We start from the raw sequence: 17,045 nt of genomic DNA, 5'->3' as shown, positions 1-17,045 counted from the left end.
AGATTCCGACGGCAGGAGTCGCCATGGCAACGGGATTCATCTTGCAGACAAACTCCGATTCGATTCAATTCACTAGGTCCTTCTCGAGCCTCAAGAAACTACCAGTTTAATGACAGCAAAACGGTCACGGGTGGCATTTTCTCTTGATGCTCATCTGCGGGTGGTGGTGGGCAGCGGGGCAAAAGGGGGCGTGATTGGGAGAAATGGAACGTGGGTTTATCTATTCCTGGACACAGAAAACCAGGCTGTGAGCAAGTTGAACACTGCCCTTAGCAGGGTTTGATCAACCAGTGAGTAAGCTAAAGAACAAGGGTGCTAGAACGGGAAAGGAAATACTCCCGTTTTCAGAGGACTTTATAGAGTTCTTGGGCCTCGCACTTTTCTCCCATCGAAGGTCAAGCACATCACAAGCAGCTGAGTTTTCGGCACCAGCTGGGAAAACCCGGTCACCGAGCCCTCCTGCCCCACAGCGAGCCTTACCAGTAGATTATTCAACACCTCCACTGCTTTACCACCTCCCACCCCAGAGCTGCGGGCAGACGCTTCACTCCAGCTCAGGTGCTCTTTGTCGAGGGAGCAATCAGTACAGGATGGACCAAGATGCGCCCTCCTCGGAAAGACCAGGGGCAGGAACGCTCTGCTGCGCCTGGAACCCGGTCCGCAGGCGGCGCAGCGTCCCTCTCCGCAGTCGCCAACACCCCTTGCTCCTTCCACAGCGCGGGTTCCCCCTCTCTCTTTTGAAACCTTTAGCTTACAACTTTGCCTGAATTACAGTTGTCCCATCCCTTTCGAGTAAGTGAAGGTGCCAGGCGTGGTGGGGATTCTTCTCAGACTTCCTCCTTCCCTGTCGCCACCTCTGAATCCACCAAACCTCAAGATTTTCCCTGGGAGCCTCCCCAGCCAGCAGTTTTCAACAGCAGCATTGCCCGCAGCGCGCAGCCGAGGCCAAGACCCCCAGCGCCCTAGCCCCCGCGTGACTGCAGCAAGGTGGCTGTACCTGGTACCCTGCCGGCATCCGAGCTACTCTGAAAGAAAAGAGGGAGGGACCCTTATCCTCGGGGGCGCCTTCCTCTGTGCTCGCCTCGCTTTGCGCCGTGCTTGCAGCCATTTTCCCAAATCCAGCTTGGCAGCCGGGAGCTCTCTAGGTCCTGTTCCCACCCAGACCCAACCTGAAGGACGAGTTTAATATTTACCCACTGGTCTGAGAGCTCCAGGGAGGCAGCTGGAAGGCGCGCCGCGAAACAAGCGCCGGCCCGAAAAAGCGCACCCACCCCCACGCCACCGCGCGGTGCCACTTAATGAATGAGTGAGGCGACGGAGACGGCACAGCGCCCTTACCTGAGCAGCCCCCGCATGCTGGAAAGGCGGCTCTGCGCTCCGGGTACAATGGGATCCGGTTAAACAGTTTCCTTCACAGCCGCTCGTAGGTTACCAACTCGCAGGTGACATCACCCTCTCCTCCGCTGATAGGATACGATGTGGCGCCCACTGCGCATGGGTTTCCCTTATTGGGCCCGCAGACTCCTGAGAGTTGTAGTCCCAATTTCACAAGCAGAGACTGGGTGGCTACGCTACTGGGGTTAGCAGAACTACACTTCCCGACGCATTTCCCGGCCTCTAGGTCTCCGCCCCCTAGTCCCGCCCCCATCAGGACCCGCCCCCTCCCCGCCCTCGAGCCTTGCAGTGTTAGCGGTGGTCGTTTAGAAGCTAAGCTGTGGACAGCTCGGGCGAGAATGGGGGGCACCCTGCGGTCGTGCTCTTTGACTTGACCTCCACTCGGTGGGTGGGGGTTCTGAGGGCCCGAAAGGGTCCGGGGCTAGTGCACACCGGCCAGGCAGCTCTGACCAGCCCGGCGCTGTTGGCCCCAGCTGGAAACAGAAGATAAAGCCTTTCACTGCCTTTCCTATGTGTAGCAACTAATTAATTGGACGCACGGGTTTCTGGGTTAAATACAGTCCAGGAATTCCCCCACGTCCCCGAGGATGAAGCGAAGCCCACCTTGAAGGAGAGAAATAAATCCCCGTGTTCCCCACTCGGTATAATTTACCTTTCTGTCTCTCCTTCTCCCATTTAACGGAGTTCGCGGGGAACAGCTTAGTTGGCTGGGCTGACAGAATAACGGAGGCTGTCACTAATAAAAATGCAGTGTAACAGACAAGACAGTCGCCGCAAACCCTCCCTCAGGGAGCCTGCTGCTGCTGGTGCTGCTGCTGCGGCTGCAGAGATAATACTACCGCGCAGCCATGCTTTTGTTCTTCGCTGCGGCAGACTTCCCGCTCTGATGGCTTTCAACTCTCAGGAAGACATCTTTTTCTAAAGTTTTAATAAATGAGATGTATACGTACAAATGTACTTTTAAATCCGTAACATTGTACCCATGCTTTTAGCTTCAAAAAATTTTAAATGGCCTAAATCGAACAATGTGCAGTTCGCAAATTGCCGTGATCTTAATATATACCTAAACGTTTATTTAAAGGTGAGCAAAAGGTGTGTATCTGAATTCTGAACCTTCAAGGTTTTATTTTTAACGTGTAAGATATTTCCGTGGCATTTTTGATTGTCCAATCAATACCAAATATGAAAAAAATTAACATTGAGAGCCAGTCTCCATTTTCATTTTTAAAAGGAAAAAAAGTGCATCTAATTATTCCAGTTGTAAAAGTAGAATACATTATAACCGCATTTGATGTCGAAGTCACATTTATCGATCAGCTCACACCGCACCTCTGCTAGCAAAATCTCTTGAATACTGTATGTCTTGTAAAAAGAAAGTTCACAATTAAGATTTTAAACAATTCTCCACCTAATTGTTGATGGAAGCCTTATCATTTAGTTTCTCATTTTATTGGGCAACGATAACTTAGTTTCAAGAGAAAAATATTCATGAAACTAGTTGAGGATCTCAGGGGAGAGGAAAATGCTTTGTTCTACTGAGAGGTGTTTTAGTGCCGAATTCCGATTTTCTTTAAACAAGCCTATTGCTTACGTACCAGACACATTTTTCTCCACTGAAGGAAGATAACTTTGAATGTTGCTCTCCTGTTCTGAGCTATTCCATCCATTCCAAATATTGTCTTAAATGAAACCCAGACAATACAAATGTTCCATTGGCCATCAGATCAAGAGTACAATCAGTGATACTCTAGCTAATGGGAAGGTTTAGTAGGCTTAATGCATTGCACTTCATTGTGGGAAAATAGTCAAGAAACTTGACCTGGGATGATTCTAAAAGCTCTCCCAGTTTTATGACTGTGTAAAGCTTTTAGATGGAAATATAATCAGTGAGCCTGATATTAATTTAGTCAAATTGGATGTGGAGAGTCTCCATAAGGCAGGGCTTATCCTTATAGAAAAAAAGTATATTATTCAGGAACACTGACAAGTAACTTTATAGGACAAACCCTTACAGCAAGCTCTCTTGGGTTTTCAGCAGTGAAGGAGAGAATGGAGTCTGCTGGGGGAAAAAATCTATTCTTTATAGCAATTAATATTATAAGGACGTGCCATATTACATAGCTCATCTCCATATATAAAGGACATCGTGCACAATAGAGTATAAGCACATGAATGTGGGGATGTGCATGTGTGCTTCCTATGCTGTAGTTCCTATGAAACAGATATAAACATAGATAAATATTGAAAGCAAGGCATTATGTTTGGAAGCATTTTGCTATAAGTGCAATGGATTTGAACTGATTCCGGCACACTGTTTCACTGGTAACCAGGGGAAACAAAGATTGTTCTTCAGCATGAGAAGCACAGTCTGTGGACCTAGGACCAGAAGCTTAACTCCTATGGAGACAGAAGGGATATCTCTCTCTCTCTGCCTCTGCCTCTCTCTCTCTGTCTCTTTCTCTCTCTCCCTCTCTCTCTTTATCTCTCTCTCCCTCCCTCCCTCCCTCTCTCTCTTTCTCATTATGAGTTGTATTTAATTCTTTCTAGATAACTAAATAATCTCATAGCCAACAAAAATACCCATTCTGTCTATTAATTTATATTATCAGTCAATGAGTTTCTTTACGTTTTTTCTTATTAAAAAAAAACTGCTGCTGTTCTAGAATGATCTTATGAGAAATGATTTGTCTTGTCCCATAATCATTGCCTATTAACTAGGAAGCTGTGGGACCACTGAGAACAGATTTAATTGACCATCTACAGGTAAAGGAGGGGGAAAGATGTCATAGGGTATTTTGCTGATTTTTCAAAGTAATCTCTTAGTTCTGGTTACAAAGTTTTATGTTGGGTTTTAGATAAGGGAGAAAATGGGATATCAACAGAGAAAGAATTTTACGTTTGTAGCCTTGCATGTGTTTTCACATAGTAGGCTGCTGTTTTGCAACAATTGATGTTGTGTGCTGAGCCCAGGTTGGGGATCATGCTATCTTACCACTTTTGAACAGTGTGACTTTGTTTATTTTGTGTGGCTTATTCTCTCTGAGCCTTGGTTTCCTTATTTTAAGAATGGGGCTAATAATGCAACCTACTTCACAAGGTTTTTGAGGGTTAAATTAAATGATACATATAAAAACACTTTTCAAATTGAAAGAGCTATACAAATGCTAGTTCTTGTTATCATTTGCAATTTTTTCCCGCAAGATTCTTAGAAATGTCTATCCGAATTATGAAACAAGTTAATAAAATCCTATTTGAATTTTCTGAAAATCTTATTCTTAACAAGAAACTGAGAAATTATACAGCATGTACATATTATCTCAATAATTTTAAGTAAGCAAAATGTACTTTGAAGAAAAAAATCCAAATGGGACAGTGCTAGTTCTTGGCTAGTGTTCATATCCATACTCTGCCCTTCCACAGTGCCCCAAGCTGTCCTCAGTATCACAAGCCATCTTCCCCCAGGTCCTCAGCGTGGGGAGGGCTGCTGGGAGATAGGAAGCAGGAGGAAGAGAGAAGCCAGGGTGCTTCTCCACCTCTGCAGAGTTGCCCTGGGTGATGTTCCTGGCAGCATCAGCAGCATTTCCTCAGTTGGCCTAGTCTGTTGTGGTTCCAGCTTCTTCCAGATCACTCCAGCTTCTGTTAATGCCACCTTCTCCCTCTGTCCCTCTAGCCAAAGGGTGGCGGTAGCTTCCTGATGTTGCTAATCTCTCATTGCCCATTTGTTTTAGAACTTCTATCACCCAGGAGACCAATTCCCTGTACTATATATATATATATATATATATATATATATATATATATATATATGTTTTAAATACAGTGGATTTTGTTTTCATGGTGGAACACTTAAGATATACTCATGTCTTATCTTTTGGGGGCAGACTACAGAAACTTTCTATGGCCATTTTATGCAAAATTAAAAATGTAATAGGATTTATTCAAAGGGTTGAACAACCAAGGGTCCACCTAAGAACCAAGGCCAGCTCTGCAAATCTAAACAGTGGTGGTTTAGAGACCTTCTTTCCAGAGCACTGCTCTAGTAGCCCTCAGTCTCTTGGTCTCTTTGTTCCAAATTTCAGATACCTGAGAGACACTGATTGCCCTATCTTAAAGTAACTCCCTGACTTGATTATCCACAGCAGCTGTCCTTCAAGTGTAGACCAGTAACATCAATGTCACCTGAGAACTTGTGAGAAGTGTAAATGCTTGAGCCCCACCCACAGACCTACTGGAAAAGCAACTTCAGGGCTGGGTCTCCCAGCCTGTGTTTTAACAAGTCCTCCAGCTGATTCTGACACACGAGTGTTTCCGAACCACTCATCTATAGCAAAGATTACAAGATTGTGTGGCTCAGAGGTGATCACTCAGGACCTAGCCCTGTGTGGGAGTCTTCCCAGAGGGGAAACAGGACTGAACTTGGCAGCCACCCCCAAGAAGTGTCAGGAGAAGCGGGTAAATCTATCTGGGTCTTAACAGTAAAATTTGGTTCTTCTTGAGGAAGACAACTTGGTAACAATTCTGAGCTAGTTAATCAATTTAGTCATGTAAGTTCTAAAGCAGTAGAACAGCTGATTAGGAAATAAAAATAGATCTGAAAATTGAAGATAGCAACCCAAAACTCAAGAATAACAGACACGGAAAATGCAGAGAGCTTCCCGAATTACGTACATGGAAGCCCTGGTGCTGGCTATTTCTGGTTCTGAAGACCGAAGTCTCGCAGTCCCCTCGCTCTTGGTCAGGACTGACTTCTCAGAGGAAGACTCCCCTGACCTTCCACTGGTATGAGTTTCTGGCCACACGTTTTAGACAAACCATCCCGTGTTAGCTTCAAAAACATCCCCTACCCAGTGTGTCACACAATTTTAATTTTCTCTTTCTCTTTAAATGTCAAATTTCTGTATGGGCTCTTTTACCCTAAAATGGGCAATCCGCATGTGGCAAGACCTTGTCTACAAGTAAAAAATGGGCTGGGGGGTGTTCTGTGGAGAAAAAGAATTCTGTTGACTTTTTCTGGAACTTTCCTCATTGGGAATTATCCTGGCAGATATATTCTCCTTTGTAGCTGAAATATTACAGTGTGCAGGATTTATGTAAGAGCCTTGTTTCACAGCAGGTTGTGTTAGCGCTTAAACACTGGATTTGGAGATTAGGGATGACTTTAGTCCTGCATTTACATGAGAACGTTGTGATGTGGAATTTCTCATGGAAAGCCACACTTCAGTACACTATGTCATAGCATATTATCTTTGTGAGAGTATTTTCTCTTCACCAAGCTGTGATTGTAACCTTTTCTCTGGGGTTGTCTCTGCCCTCTCCCTATGTCTCAAGCTCCTAAAATAATATTTGGGGTTGTCAGAAGACAAGCCACCCAGTTAAAATGGAAAAGGAGATTTTGGAATGCTTTATTTTGGCTTTGCTTTCGTACAAGTGACATGTTTTCTTCTCTGGGATTTATGTCATTGTTTTAGGAAATTACACTCATTTAAATCTAAACAGAATTAAAACAAGTGAAATAGAAGTCCATTACTTTTCACTCATGTTTGACAGTGATTCTGAGTAACAGGGTCGTCCACTCCTGACTTTGGATATATGTTAACTATGCTGGAAGCTACACCACCTCTGGCTACAAGCCCACAAGAATTTTCAAGTTGAGTAGCTTTGAATAAGGTCAATGCTAGGACAGGAATCTTAAAGAAAAAAACCCACCCCACCAGATGTCTCTAAGATAATATTAAATAAGTTTGGCAGATCCCAACAGCCATCATTTCAGGAAGGCTTTCCACTCTGTCCAATCCCTACTGGAGACATGCAGGCGACAGTCCCCCACTCCAGGCAGACGGACATCACGGGTATGTTGGGGAACCACAACACAGCCTCACGGAAACCATTGCTAGATTTTGGAAATTTTGTGAGCCATTTATTAAAAACAGTTAATAGTATAAATTATATAAACTTACAGTTATATAAGTTATATTAGAAATAAAAGTGATTATTCAAAACTCATCCCTTGTTCACTGTTACTACTATTATCTATGGTCTTGAGATGCCACCCGAATTTGAATGATGGGAATTCTATTGTCATGGTGTACCACTCCACATCTCTTCCCAACTCCGCAGTCAGTGACATCATGTCAAAAGCAGTGATGGCGGGAGAGGTTACATGATGGACATCTGCAAATGCTACTGCTTAGGGTTTCTCCCACAGACCCTGTTGTGAAACTGGCACTTCCATTCCCTGCATTTGTAATAGAAGAGAACAACCCTCCTCTAACTGCTCTGCAATGCTCTGTGTTTTTCTCTTGTGACTTCATTCTGCTGTTAGGTTCTAGAAATGGAGCACATGTGTCATTTAATTCAATTTGAGTAGAAATATGGCATCAGATCCTGAGCAAAGAAGAGCCCCATTCCTCATTCGGTTCAGGGAGCGGAGCATTTTCCCTCAAACAGGAAATAAGGACTTGGTGATAGGTTTAGCAGGGGGCAAGTGGTTTTGAAGCAGGAAGAGGAGGAAGTCAGCTCAGGGTGGCTGCGGGTATCAGATGTGATGCAGAGAGAGCTCTGGAATAGCTGCACTGGCACGGAGGCTGCAGAGCAGCTTAGAACAGGGCCCCACGTGCTGTCCTTAAAAACATTTTCATGAGTCTGCGACATGATGATAAAAATAATCTTAAAAAAAACAATGTGGAGAGTTTTTTATGAAATGAAATTTTTTCATTAAAAGGATGATTCATTATTCTGGGATCCTAGGTTAATCATCTCAAGAATAATAACAACTTTATTAAAAACATAAAGCTGTTATCTAAACTATATGTATGGGTACTTTACATCTTAAGAATTATTTTGTTCCAAAACTCTATTTTATGCCCATTGCACCTGCTTGCATAGAGAATACTTGCTTTTTTAAAAAAATAATGTTATTAATAGTGACCAGGTCCTCAGACATGACCCAAAATGCAAGTCCATCCCAGAGTAAAGTAGCCACAGCATCAGTCATGCTAGCCTGAGTCCTCAATGGTGGGGACCAGTGGCAGTTGTGGCAAGAATGAAGAGCAGAGGAGAGGAAAGAGCATGACTTTTCTTTCTCCTGAGCGAATGGATGGCCCCCCAGAAAGATCTAAACTGGGGAGTATGTACGCACCTGTTGCCTCACCTCACAGTATGCCTCGCCTCACTCTCTCAGCGTCTGGTGTCCCTGACGTTGGGCTCCCACTTCCTCCACTCACTCTGTATTCTCCACCACAGCTCCTCTGCATGTCCGTCTGAGTTACTAAAGTGCTCCGGGTTTCGAAAATCACTTGCTCTCTCATCCTCTCAGTCACAGTCCCTCCATCCATTTTTCTAACACAGCTGCTTTAAGCAGTCATTAAACAAGTTTACACAAACGTGTGAATAACTGCTAGTCCTTAGTTTTCTAGAATCATATGAATTTTGGGAAAGGAGTCTTGCAAATGAGTTATCTTTAATTGACAGTATATTGGGACATTTAGAAAACAAATAATACAAAAAACCAAGGCAGAATAAAAGTTGGGGGGACAGAATAAAAGAGTATTGGAAGAGGATGGAATGGGGCAGGTACCACAGAAGGACACTGCAAGGGAGCTGCTTAATCCTTTAAAATGTGTCTGTGATTTTTACAAATTCCCCCTTCTGACTCACAGATTTCCTGATGTGGCCAAAGTTGGATTTAAGTTAATCCCTGTTTTGGTCATTGCCCACTGGTACAAGCAGCTCCAGAATAACAAATGTTTGAAAATTAAACATTGCAATCCTCTAGATTTTTTTCAGATTCATACTTGAAAAGCTCCACGTTTCCCATGAGGGGTTGTTATGGGAACGGTGGAGCTCCCAGCCTTAGAAGGGGGTTGATGTGAGCTGAAGTGTGTGAGCGAGTGTGTGTGTGTGCGTGCATGCCCACACGTGCACGTGCTGGAGTAGGTTGCAGATGTACGTATGCACACATAACTACTTATCATTTTGTAAGAAGAGCTCAATGTGTAAATAAATGCAAAAGGTGTGCAATCAATTCCAGCTTTGCCCAGTTTAGGGAAATTGTTTTAGCGTTAAAATCTAAGCTTACATCTAAAATTCCTTTTGTCCATCTATTCCCCTCTCAGGCCAAGGTATTCCTGCTATGATTACAAAACACATATTCTCTTTGCAAGTCTAATCTCTTTGCTTCTTTTTCCCTTCATTACTCCCTATGCTCTGCACAAAACAGGTGTCTTCTCTTCTGGCACTTAAATTGCCTTTGATCTATTGTTCAGAGTTAACCAGAACCCTCTAATATCATCTCTTAATCAGCCTTCACTCATTAGCAATAAATGTCCAGCAATTAGCTCTAGTTGTGCATCTACATATCTGAACACTATTGAACAACCCCAAACGTTAATCAAATGCCACAAGGTGCTTGCATGGATGGTGGTTATTGTTGGCTGCATCTTTATCCTGCATTTATAGTGGATAAGGAGCCAGGCACAAGTCAGCACACAATGAGACCCCTGATTCTGAGGAACTTCTCATTTCACCACAAGGAACTTCACCAGAGAAAGGGGGAGAAATCTCAGTGACTTGAGTGAAGGTCAGAGAAAGGCATTTTTGAAGTGGAAATTGTGCTTCCGTTTAAGCTAGATTGAAAGGCAGCGGACTAACTAAACACTTGTCACTTATATTTTTTGCTAGGCAGCATCTGCTTACCTTTTCATTCTAGAGAGCTGCTGTCTGATAGAAACAAACTGTGAGCCACATATGTACTCTAAGATGTTCTAGAAAAAAGTACAAGGAAGGAGGTGAAATCAATTTTAACCAAATATATGCAAAATATCTTTTTAACACGTAATCAAAAATTATTTAGATTGTTTACATTCTTGTTTTCGCATGTGGCCAGTGGCTACATGGGGGACAGTGCAGGTCTAGAATATCTCACCTCAGAGGGTGCTCTGTGTGCACTGAAGCTCACACATACTAAGGAGGGACACTTGGCTTTCTTGTTCTATCTCCACCTCAGCAAGTCAGCACTTGGTTGGAGGCAAGAAAGGGAGAGGGAAATCATTTTTAAAGTTTTCCAAGGAGCAGTTAAGCAATGCTTGTTATCATCCTGAGGTACTGAGAAGAAGAAGAAAGTCCTTTGTCAAAAGCAGACTTCCTTTGTGATGTATCAGGAGGATTCCTTGCATCCTAGGAGTTTATCTTGCAAGCTCATCACCTATTTGATAGGCCTGGCGCTGTGGTTTGGACCGACAGGAATCCCCTGACTTACTATCTTTCCTGAGACTACTACAGATAATTCACCCTGGAAGCCTTTCCTTCTGTCTCTGGTGCTCTTTGAAATGCCAAGGCTCTGTCTAGGAGGGAGTGTAACTGATAACAATAGCTTCCACCTCTCTGGTGTTTGGGCTTTTCAAAGCAAGCTCAAGGGCGCTATTGTGTCTTCTTCCCTGCAATCTGTGAGGACTGGCACTTGATGGAGAATGCATGGTTCTGGAATATCACTGATTTGGTGGTTAGTCTCTGGCCAAGGCTTTTAAATTTAGCATACGTAAGAACCTTAGAGGGTCTTCCCGAGGGTCAGACCTTGTGCAGACCTTTATTTTTAACAAGCCTAGGTAATTCTGAGTCAGGTGGCTTGGTTCTCTACAGTGTAAACTGTAGTATTTGTAAAAATACTGGCGGGTGCTAGAACCCAGGTTCCTGTGCATGGGGCTCATTGCTGTGTCCTTAGCTCACCCACATTTAGAGGTAACACAACAAATCATTTGTATTTTCATATGAAATCATATTTGCCCATCATAAAGTTTCCCTTGGGAGCATGAAATCCTGAGTGTCTTTTTGGAATAAGGATCTGCTGGGTAATTTCTTAGAAAAATAATAAAAGAGATGTATATAAGCTAAATAAAAATCACAGGGTGATACTAGATTTGCCATTAACTTACTTTCTTCCTTACCATTGCTAGACTTTTTTGAAAATCAATTTTATTATTTAATCAGTAAGGCTCACGTTAGATAAGTGAGAAAAATATGGGTAAATGAAGTTTCGGGCAGACCTATCCTTTGGAAACAATTAGCGTATTTTTCACAGAATGGATTTCTAACATACATTCTGTTTGCATCAGCCTTTCTTTTTTTACTTTGATCTTATATTTGTAAGTTTAAAAATGTCTTTATCCATACCATTAATCTATTTAATGACAGTTTCTTTCATGATATACCATACTTTCATCAAACCTCAAATGTTAGAACTTTTACTTTTTTTAAATAGACTATGTTTTTAGCGCAGTTTTAGATTCACAGAAAAATTGAAGGGAAGGTACAGAGAGTTCTTGCAGACCCCCACCCCCACGCGTGCACAGCCGCCCTCACTGTCAGCACCCGCACCAGAGTGGTGCATCTGTTACAGCAGACAAACCTGCACTGGCACATCGTCATCATCCTCCACAGTCCACAGCTCACGGGAGGGGGCACATTTGGCTTCATGCATTCTGTAGATTTGAGCAAATATGTGATGACATGAATCCAGTGTTATAGGGCCACAACAGGGTAGTTCACCTGCCCTACAAACTCTCTGTGCTCCTCCTGTTCACCTCTCCCTCCCTCAGCCCCTGGCAACCACTGATCTTTTCACTGTCTCTACAGTTCTGAGTTTCCCAGGATGTCATATGATTGGAATATATACTATGTAGCCTTTTAGAGTTTTCTTTTCTTTGTTCCTCCTCCCCTCCCCTCAGTCTGTCCTCCTCCTCCTTCTTTTTAACACAGCTATAATAAAAATTCTTTATATACATCTCTTTGGGGAAAGATCTTGAATTTTTGATAAATAAAAATGTCAAAAGCAGAAACTAACACTCATTTCCCACTACTCAGAATTAACTACTATTCATGTTTCAACACATTATTTCCCAGCCTTTCCATGTACATAAATATTTTTTAAAGTGTACAAATATTCTTTTTTTAAAAAAGATGAGTCTTTTAAATGAAAAATTCCCTTTGGTGACCAATTCCCAATCTGTTCCCCTTCCTCCTCGTCAGAGGAGGTAACTATGATGAGTTGGGTGCATATTGTAATCTATTTTTGTGCATATACATGCAACACATGTTTCAAAAACATTTAGTAATGTCTTGTGGGTTTTTTACATAAATAATTGTATTCTGTATATATCATTCTGCAGTTTGCTTGTCTCACTCACCAATATGTGTTTGACATTTTCTCCCATGTAGGTGCACATTAATCTAACTTATTCCTCCATATTATGACTTCACTATCTCTTACCTCTCTGTTTCCTACATAAGAATGTTCCCCCTATTTTTTTTCTTGTCTTTTATGAATACTGTATGGACATACATGTTCTTATGAGTCTCTCTTTGTGGATGTGCATCTTTTTCTCTAGGTCAGATGTGACAAAAGTATAATCATTGGGTCACAGAGTAAGCACACTACTTCTTTAAATGGTGTCACATGTGTCTTCTAAGCGGGGTATACCAAGTTAGCTTCCTAACAACAGTACATATCTGTATTTTCAGAACCTTGACAATGCTTGACATTAGAAAAATTTTTAATTTGGACAGCCTCATGGGTGAATGATAACATATTTTAATTTGAGTTTCTCAGGTTAGTAGTGAGGTTAAGCACCTTTCCAATGTTCATAGCTAAACATAAACTTATGTACAATTATCTAATTATATTCTCAGAAACAAAAATCCTATGTGGGCAAAGGCTGTATTTTAGGGCTTTCAGAACACATTTTGAAATTTTCATCCCAAAATTTTGAAACTATTTATATTCTTTCAAAGCCATGATAACATATTTATTTCCCACAGTCTCAAAAACTCTGGATTATTCATTTTAAATCTTTGTCAATCAGAAAAGCAAAACAGTATACCTTGTTTTCATTTTTAATTTCTTTGATTACTGGCAAGATTAAATATACATTAGGTCTGCTCAGAAAGTATCCAGCCATGTACTATGAAAAATAGAGACATTTATTGAAGAAGTTACAAGATACAAGAAAGATTGTTCAAAGGACAATGATGCCTTATTCCCCTTCAAAGTAGGCACCGTGAGACCTCACACAGTTCTCCCAATCACCATCAACTGTCCTGTTGTATTTTCCTGAATCTCATTGATGGTCTGAAATCTCTTGCCTTTCAAAGGTGATTTTAGTTTTGGGAAAAGCCAGAAGTCCCAGGGCACCAAATCTGGGCTGTAGTGGGGCTGAGTCATCTGGGTGTTCTGATGTTTCACCAAAAAAACTCTGCATTAGATGTGATGCATGAGTGGGTGTGTTCTTATGATGAAGCTGCCAATCACCAGTTTCCCATAGCTGCGGCCTTCTGAATCAACCAAATAATTTCCATGGAAGAATGTTCAAGCTTAATACAAGCTTAACACAAAATTTGATGCAGATTCTTTGCTGTACTTGCTCAGTCATTTTGAATACGATGGCCACACAGTACACATGCTCACTCAACAACATCTACCACCCCCACTGACTAGTACAGTGAAGTCGTCATTGTTCACACATTCACATTCCAGTCCACTCTCCTTGGCTGCAGGTTACACTGATGTTGTGCAAGGCATTCTCATTATATTAACAATGGCTGGACTTTTTCTACACAGGCCCTGTATAGTTTTATAATGCATTCATATTTCTTCTTTTATAGATTGCAGTTTATGACTTTAGCCAACTTTTATATTGGGGTATTCTTATTAATGCATTGTCATATAATTTACAAATATCTTGTCAGTCTGACATCTCCTTTAACTTTGTTTATCGTAACTTAGCTATTGTACATATTTTTAAAATTTCAAGTATTTAAATATTACCATATCTTCATTATATGTTCTGCCTTCTCTTTTAAATAACTTGTATTTATTATCTCAAAATGCAAGATAATTTTGAAAGTTGCTAAAATACAAATAAAAGAAATAAGTAAAACCCATGTAATTTTACCAGCTAGAGGTAAGAATTATTAATATTTTTAAGTATATCCCTCCAGATTATTTCCATGCATACATAATGTTCATGGAATTTTTTTAAATAATAGAATCATATAGATTATAAAAATAATTTCAAAAATTTAAATGACATTAAATGTTCTTATGAATCATCAATTATAATGCTCTATAGTATTATATTTGAGGATGTACTATCACTTATTTGGCCAAGCTCCCAGTTTTGAATACAGTTTAGATTGTTTTCAAGTATGATTACTTTCAGTCTGTCTGGTTCTTACATGGGACAAGCAATCCTTCACACACAGTCTCTTTCCGAGGGGAAAAGGTGTGCTCTTTCAACAAATGGCCATTTATTTTAGGACTGAAGATTTACATCATCCTGATATATAGGATTATTACATTTCCTTCCCCATAGACTGAGGTTTGCTCCTGTAAATCCTCGTTAGTAAGGAAGACGTGTGTGTCCCTAGTATCTTCTCCACCCTGTCCAGTTAGCCAGGCTGTGGTACTCTATCTGAACGGTGCTGCTAACCTGTAAGTGGGGGCCCTGCTTAGGCTGGGCCGCACTCTTCTTTCAGACAGGTGTGATTTGCAACTTTCCAATAATCTTGCTGAGAACGTGATTCAGGGAAAACATTGTAGGTTCGTGGTTCTGTATCTTCAGCACACATCAGATCACCGGACACGGCGGTTAGCCTATAGATTGCTGGGCCCAGGCCCACGATTTCCGACTCAGTCAGCCTGTGAGGGAGTCCAAGAATTTGCCTTTCTAAGTTTTCAGGTGATGCACGTGCTGCTGGTCTGGGGACCACACTTTGGGAACCAGTTTTAGGCTCCCTCCCTCCAAACCAGCACAAGGCGGTCGCTTCCCTACTTAAGCCCCCGTTATGGTTTCCTCCTGTCTGCAGGACGAAGTCCAGGCTCCTTGGCAAGGCCAGCTTCCTCTCCAGGCTCCCTCCTCACGCCCAGCCCAGCTCTCCACGCCAGGAAGCTGACCTGTGCGGACGATGTCCACTGGTGCTGCGCTGGGTGCCTTCTGGGCCGGCTCACAGAAGACTGGGGAGTGAGAAGACAGAGATGTCACAGTACGTTTCCCCCTGGCCTTCTTTCCTCCCAGGTCTGGCAGCATTCCTCCACCTACGGCCCTAACTGATTGGGCGCTTGCCTGTGGCTGTAGTTCTCACTGAGTTCCGGTCCTTTTTCCCTTCTGTGAACAATCTCTTCATCACATTCTCCTTACCCTCCTTTGATCACTCCTTCTTGTTTCCTGCTGAGACCGGCTGATCAGACCTTCATTTTGTTTTCCAGTCTCACGTCCCACTAACCTCTTTCCAGGAGTGTGCTGGCCGCGCATTTCCCAAATACCGTGCAGTTTGCAATTCCTAGCTTTCTCTCTCCCTGAAAAGTCCTTTCACCTTTCTCAATGAGACAAACTACTCCTCAACATTTAATCCAAAGATGAAATGTCGTTTTCCTCATAAAGCTTTTCCCTTCTCATGATTCCATAGTTCTGGGACTTTTTAAAAGAGATGGAGATGTATTGAGATATATTTCACCTTCCACATCACTCACTAATTTAAAGTGTACAGTTCAGTGGCTTTTAGAGTCTTTCTAGAGTTGTATCACCATCACTGTGATGTGATGTTAGAACATCTCATGACCCCTGAGAGAACCCCTGTACCCATTAGCAGTCACGCCCTATTGCTCTCAGCCCCTGGCAACCACTGATCCTGCCGCAGAACTTGCCCTCATCTTAATGATGATATTAATAATGATTTTTGTAAAGTCCTTGTATTATTTTTATTTCCTTAAAGTAAAGCTTTCATTTGTTTGTTTGGGGTACGATCTCTCATTTTCACGTTAGGAGCTTTCCTCACCGAGCGGCAATCCCTGGCTGCTCATATTTGAGATTAGGAAACTGAGACAGGCTCTGAAAGCTCCAGGGGTGTCCTATCTACCTGGCCCTTCTTCCCTCCCCACGCCTCCCTTTCTCACACGCTCTCCCTACACTCCCCTACTCCCAATCTGGCAGCCTCTCTCTTTTATTCCAGGATTCAACTCAGTCATTACCTCTTTTGGGGAGGTGGTTTTGGTGTCCCACCCTGTCCCAGTACTTCCCTGTAGCCCTATCCCACCCGACATGGATGGGGGCACGTCTGCCTCCACCCCTGGCCATCACACACAGCAAGTATTTGTAGAGAGAATGAAAGTCTGGACGCCCACCCCCAACATGCACCTTATGTGCGTTACCTCTTTTTATCCTCCTGACAACTCTATGCCATTCTGCTCCTTTTATGGTTCTTTTTCAACCGTGAAAAAAATTGGAAGACCAACGACTAATAAAATGTTGAGCAAATGAAGGTATCAAGCAAAAGAACAGCTTTCCTGTTGCTGCATAGGTTTAAAGCAGAGAAGTAAGTGGCAGGGGACCAAGACTGATGAGCAAGAGGAAAGGCCTAACCTGTACCTGGCCCTGGGCTAAGTAAGCACTTTGTATACTTTGTTAGTTCTCAAAATAGTACATTGATTTATAGACAATAAGTTGAGACTCAGACACATTAAATAACTTGCCCAAGGTGCACAACTGTGTATGATATCAGGTCTCTCCGGTGCCCCCAAGCCTATGCCCTGGGGTAGCTCTGGGGGATAATGACAGGGAGGGTGCTGGCTTCAGTGGGCCTTTTGATACACTGATGGGATG

General features: G+C 42.6%; 1 protein-coding gene across 4 annotated transcripts in view; it reads right to left on the bottom strand.

The window, feature by feature from the left end:
* The window catches only part of DAAM1 (dishevelled associated activator of morphogenesis 1), a 155,792-nt gene extending 154,329 nt beyond the window's left edge, over positions 1-1,463 (bottom strand). For 2 of the 4 annotated variants that reach the window (XM_045822615.1, XM_045822616.1), the window contains exon 1: positions 998-1,123. In XM_045822615.1, coding sequence (XP_045678571.1) covers positions 998-1,108 — 111 coding nt within the window. In that variant the 5' untranslated portion in view covers positions 1,109-1,123. Of the gene's footprint in view, positions 1-997; positions 1,124-1,338 lie in introns of those variants that run through there. The other 2 variants (XM_045822618.1, XM_045822617.1) reach the window with 2 other exon arrangements.
* Positions 1,464-17,045: the final 15,582 nt, after the last annotated feature.

Source organism: Phyllostomus hastatus, unplaced genomic scaffold, assembly GCF_019186645.2.
Source record: "Phyllostomus hastatus isolate PE091 unplaced genomic scaffold, TTU_PhHast_1.1 phas_scaffold_501, whole genome shotgun sequence".
NCBI classification, from domain to species: Eukaryota; Metazoa; Chordata; class Mammalia; order Chiroptera; family Phyllostomidae; genus Phyllostomus; species Phyllostomus hastatus.
Note: the sequence above shows the minus strand (reverse complement) of the source record. Positions and strands in the feature narration are given on the sequence as shown.